The 5,107-nt window shown below is 59.0% G+C and overlaps 2 protein-coding genes across 2 annotated transcripts in view; one reads left to right on the top strand and one right to left on the bottom strand.

Annotated features, from left to right (window-relative positions):
* The window catches only part of TSPAN10 (tetraspanin 10), a 6,332-nt gene extending 4,862 nt beyond the window's left edge, over window positions 1-1,470 (top strand). The window contains exon 3 of the mRNA XM_003786549.2: window positions 1,116-1,470. Coding sequence (XP_003786597.1) covers window positions 1,116-1,470 — 355 coding nt within the window. The remainder of the gene's footprint in view (window positions 1-1,115) is intronic.
* Window positions 1,471-3,438: 1,968 nt separating this feature from the next.
* PDE6G (phosphodiesterase 6G) lies at window positions 3,439-5,040 on the bottom strand. The gene is made up of 3 exons (XM_003786548.2): window positions 4,532-5,040; window positions 3,981-4,021; window positions 3,439-3,527 (listed from the first exon to the last, which is right to left on the bottom strand). The coding sequence occupies exons 1-3, from the start codon at window positions 4,834-4,836 to the stop codon at window positions 3,451-3,453; spliced, it is 423 nt and encodes a 140-aa protein (XP_003786596.1). The 5' UTR covers window positions 4,837-5,040; the 3' UTR covers window positions 3,439-3,450.
* Between the last annotated feature and the right edge of the window lie 67 nt (window positions 5,041-5,107).

The raw sequence follows: 5,107 nt of genomic DNA, 5'->3' as shown, positions 1-5,107 counted from the left end.
GCCCTTCCATGCCCCAACATAGGGTATACATGGGTTGCTTGAAGGCCACATGTGACTTTGGGTTGATGGCAGCCCTCTGAGGTGTCTTGATATTACCTACCTAGCCTCGAGCCCCTTCTCTGCCTTAGAGAGGGGCATAGGGCATGAACCTGCAGGCCATCTGGGTAGGGTTCAGAAAGAGGATGTCCAGGCCACCCACAAAGCCTAGGCCTGTGTGCAGGACCCGGGACACCTGGAGGCCTTAAGCTGTAGGGGCTGTGATAAGATCCAAACTCCTGGCTCTGTTGCCTGTAGCTCAGCAGCTAGGGCTGCCAGCCTCATACACCAGAGTTGGTGGGTTGGAATCCAGCCCCTGCCTGCCAAACAACAACTACAACCAAAAAATAGCTGGGCATTGTGGTGGGCACCTGTATCCCAGCTACTTGGGAGGCTGAGGCAAGAGACTTGTTTAAGCCAGTGGTTCTCAACCTTCCTAATGCCGCAGCTCTTTAATACAGTTCCTGTGGGTTGTGACCCACAGGTTGAGAACCGCTGGCTTAAGCCCAAGCATTTGAGGTTGTTGTGAGCTATGACAACAGGGCACTCCATCTGAGACTCCATCTCAAATAAAAAACCTAGACCTCTGGGAGCTCCTCCCAGCCCCCACCTTTTGCCCCTGCCCAGTACTGTTTCTCACACCCTTGCTTTTCCCAGTATGACCTGCAGACCATTCCAGAAGCCTCTGCCAATCTACCTTGTCCCACTCCAACTCTGCTCAAAACTCAGCAGCAGCATCTGTTGAGCGAAGGTCACCTTTCTTCCACCCCTCTTCAAACTTGTCTCCTTTTCAATTAACTCATTAAACATTTCTCTGTTCAAGACACCCACTACATCAGCCTGGAAATGCAGAGAGCTACCATGCACAGGGATAAATCACAGAAAGTTGAGTGTTGCATTTATGGCCGTGTGTTCATATCTGTGTGTGTGCATGCATGCTTATATGGCACGTGCAAGTGTTTATGTGTGTATGCATATGCCTGGGCATGAATGACCATGGAGGTGTGGAGATGGATAGGGACACTGGGCTGAGCTTCTGGCCCTCTGGCCCAGAACTGACCCTCTGTGTGCCCTTGCAGGTACTTTAACTGTAGCTCTCCTGGGGTACAGGCCTGCAGCCTTCCTGCCTCCTGCTGCATTGACCCGCGGGAGGATGGAGCCTCCGTCAACGACCAGTGCGGCTTCGGGGCCATGAGCCTGGGTGCGGACGCCGCTGGGAGAGTGGTGTACCTGGAGGGCTGTGGCCCCCCGCTGCGGCGCTGGCTGCGTGGTCAAGTCCCTGCCATGGGCACTTTCGCGATAGTGACTGCAGGCATCCAGGGGGCGGAGCTCCTGCTGGCCACCCAGCTGATTCGGGCCCTCACTGTCCTAAAGGGGGCAACCAAGGACCCGAGAACCGACAAGGAGCGTGGAGCTGACCCCGGAGGCTCCTGACTCCCAGCTAAGCCGGCCGCGCCCGCGCTGCTCTTCCGCGAATCTGGCAAGCGGGATACCGGCCGTGGCGCTGGGGATGCAGCTCTCTCCTCGCCCAGGGACAGCCTCTGAGGGACCCACTGTGGTTGCTTGTGGACGCACGCCCCAGACACCGGACCTCTACCACCTGTAGTGCCAACGGCACCCAGGGTCCGCTTCCCAGTCGTGCCATTTCCCCAAGGCCCGACTAGCTTGATCTCGGCGCCGCCGCCTGGTTTCGCTTCGGCTTCTGCACCCACCTAGCCCGCCCCTGACGCTCGCTCGATCTGAGTGTCTGGCCGCGCCTGCCCACTACAGGGAGGGCCAGGCAAAGCAGCTAGGACGGCTAGAAGAGCACGCTGGGACGCCTGCAGCGGATCCTGGTGCCTAAACCACCCTGCGGCCCTCCTTCGGCAGCCCCGACCCCGAAACCCACCCCTTCGTCCGAGCCTCACCCTCTCCTCTGAGCCTCCCTCACTTTTCTGGTCCTGGGCGATCCGGACCCGACCTAAACCCTTCCCTCCAGAGAGCGTGCTGGGGGAAAGTAGGCGTTGTACTCAGGTGCATCCTTTGCGCATAAAGCTCACGACCTTCAGGGGGCAGCGTGAGTTCTTCCCTCCCTAATTCCCCACCTGGGCCCTGGGAACCACCGCAGGTCCCGTGGGGGTTTCGCCCTGCCCAGGCTCGTTCCACACCCGCCGGGACCACGTGCACGGGCGCCCATTGCGAAGGCCTTGATGCTGGGACGGTTTCCGCAGGTGTGTGCAGGTGTGCATGCGCTTCCTCTGGGTATGGGGTCGCCAGTGGAATCCCCGGGGTTCCCGTCTTTATTGTGCCCTGGGAGAATTGCCCAGTCCTGCGCCTCAGTTACCTTCCCTGTGAAGCGGGAATAAGGAGGTTTGCTCTGGGCTCGGCGCCTATAGCTCAACCGGCTAAGGCGCCAGCCACGTACACCTAAGGTGGCGGGTTCGAATCCCCAGCCGGGACCCGCCAAACAACAAAATAGCCGGGCGTTGTGGCGGGCGCCTGTGGTCCCAGCTGCTTGGGAGGCGGAGGCAGGAGACTCGCTTGAGCCCAGGAGTTGGAGGTTGCTGTGAACTGTAATGCCACCGCACTCTGCCCAGGGGGACAGCTTGAGGCTCTGTCTCAAAAAAAAAAAAAAAGGAGGTTTGCTCTGGCCACGTGCCCATCTTGCTAACTCCAGGCCCTAGTGTGGCCTGTGCGGGGCCACGCAGCAGCAGCCCTGCGAGAGTGTGACCCAGGGTGGACAGACTTACCTCTCAGCCCGCAGGTCCTCCAGCCCCGCCCACCGCCGTGCACCCCACCCAGCGCTCAGCCTATTGCTGCTGAAGGACCTCACCCGCGGGTCCTGGTCCCGAACACAAACACATCCCGTACAGGCGAGGACACACTAATTTTATTTTTATTTTGAAACAGGGACAGAAAGGGTGGGCCGAGTTGAAAGATGAGCTCCTCGCTACTGCCTTGGGTATGGAGGGGGCCTCATCCTCTTGCCACCTGCCCCCAGGATCCTAGCACCCATGACCTATGCCCCAGTGCAGGGAGGGGAGCTTCTCCTCACCCCCAGACAGGCAGGACAGGTGACTGGATGTCCAGCCATGAGGAACAGACAGTCTGGGGTCCAGCAGGCTCATAGGCTGGAGTCCACCTCCCCCTTTCCCTGGGAAGGGGACTTCCAGACCCTCCCTGAGGATAGACCTCTGAGTGGGCCAGTGTCTTTGGAAGTTAAGCAGGGCATTGCCAGCCTCTAGGGGGCATCCTGGGAGGAAGTGGGGAGCTTCTGGTAGCTGGCACGAAGCCCCACCCTGGTGTCCAGGTGCAATCTAGGCTGTGGGGGATGGGTCTTCTCAGCAGGAATTCTGAGCCCGGTTCAGAGTACAGTGTGTGTGGGGGTAGGGTGGGGGGAGAATGTGTTCCAGGACCCTGGGCAGGGGTCTTGCTCTAGATGATACCATATTGGGCCAGCTCATGCAGCTCCAGGTGGTTGAAGGCCTCCCAGGGGCAGATGACCGTGATGTCTGCAGGAAAAGTGGGCTTGAGTTAAGGAGAGCCTATGCCCCTGTGCCCCTGTCTCCCACACCCACTCTCCCTCTGAGAGTGCAGACCCTGAGTGGAGCATCCCCCACATACACACACCAGCTGTGAGGGTAGAGTAGGGTACAACAGGCCCAAGAGAGAAGACCAGAGAGGGTAGGCCTTGTTGAAGGGGGAGAGGCAGCAAGGGGTTCTGTTCTTTTCCAGACCCCTCCTCCTCACCTGATGAACCCCACCAACCCATGTGGGTAGGATCTGAAGCTCCATGGTGGGGGAAGAAGTGAAGGGCATGCCAAGGGGTACCCTCACTACAGAGCAGGTGCAGCTGGTGCTGATGGGACTGCAGGGGGCCCTGGGTGCCTCTGAGGAGGACCTAGGCAGGGGTCCCAGGTGTCTCTGAGGGGGACCTAGGAGCCTCCTATTAGTGGCAGTCATACCTGTTCCCAGGCCTTCCATTCCAGGGATGTCGTCTCCAAACCTGCAAGATGAGAGTGGTGGTCAGGGACAGTGGCCAAGGCCCAGCCCTCCTAGAAGACCACTCTCCTCCCTACCTCCTGCCTCTTGGCTGGGCCTGACATGGGGATTTCCTTCCACAGACCCAGGGTGAGTCTGCTTCCTAGAAAATCATGGGTGTGGGGTCAAGGCCTGGAAGGGTAGCCTAGCCTAGGTGTACACGGGCAGGTAGGTGCCTAGGGAGGAAGGAGTACAGTGTGGTTTTCTGAGAGGGTGGCGTGTCTGTAAGTGTGCCTCTGGGTGTGTGTGTGCGTGGGAGTGCTGTGTGTAAGGACATACCTCTATGCAGTATCTGTGGTTGGTAGCAACTGCAGCCTCTAGCCTCCAGCTCTGCTTTCTCCTCCTCCAGGTAGGATGGGACCACCCTCAGCCAGAAAAGTGGCCTCAGCCCCTCCCAGCCCCTCTTCTTGTGCAGCCTGGGAGAAGGCTGCCCTGTCCCCTTCTCAGTTGTTCCCCTCCTACCAGCTCTGCTTACCCTTGGACGCCTTTCTTGGGAGGCTTGCTCTTGAACTGCCTGGTTTGTCGTTGCTTAAATTTGGGGGGCCCTTTCCTGGGGGTGACAGGTCCTCCCATCACCCTGGTGGCTGAACGGAAATCGGCCTTGGGTGGCTCCAGATTCATGGTGAGGCTGGCAGAGGTGCTGTGGTGACACTTCTGGACTCTCACTCTGTGGGCTGCAGGGATATCAGGCTGGGCTCCCAAACCCCCAGAGCTGAGGGGCTGAGACATGAGGCCCAGCTCCCCTTGGGCCCACCAGGCCCTTCCTTCCCCACACCACATGGCCCTGTCCTCCTTGTAGACACTCCCACCCCCACTAGCCACAATGAGTCATGCTTTGCTTTGCACCTCTGGCCTTCCTCACTGTTGTCCCCCACAGGCAGTCTGGACCACACTCATCCTTCCAGCCCAGAACACATCCTAGACCAGGACTCCTCATCTCCTCCCCTTCGAGGTGGCCACTGATGACCCCTGATCCCTGCACCCCTCTTGCCCTTTCTCCTATGTTGTTTCCTACCCCAAGGTAGTACAACTAGTCTGAATCCTACTGGTC

This window comes from Otolemur garnettii, unplaced genomic scaffold (assembly GCF_000181295.1).
Source record: "Otolemur garnettii isolate 467f Iridium unplaced genomic scaffold, OtoGar3 scaffold00018, whole genome shotgun sequence".
Classification (NCBI taxonomy): Eukaryota; Metazoa; Chordata; class Mammalia; order Primates; family Galagidae; genus Otolemur; species Otolemur garnettii.
This window is presented reverse-complemented; position numbering and strand designations above follow the sequence as displayed.

Coding starts and splice junctions, on each gene's coding strand:
- PDE6G (XM_003786548.2), bottom strand. CDS start 4,836: ATGTGGTGTGGGGAAGGAAGGGCCTGGTGGGCCCAAGGGGAGCTGGGC. Junction 4,022..4,531: donor CCCAAGAAAGGCGTCCAAGG/GTAAGCAGAGCT, acceptor CTCATCTTGCAG/GTTTGGAGACGACATCCCTG. Junction 3,528..3,980: donor AATGGAAGGCCTGGGAACAG/GTATGACTGCCA, acceptor CTTTTCCTGCAG/ACATCACGGTCATCTGCCCC.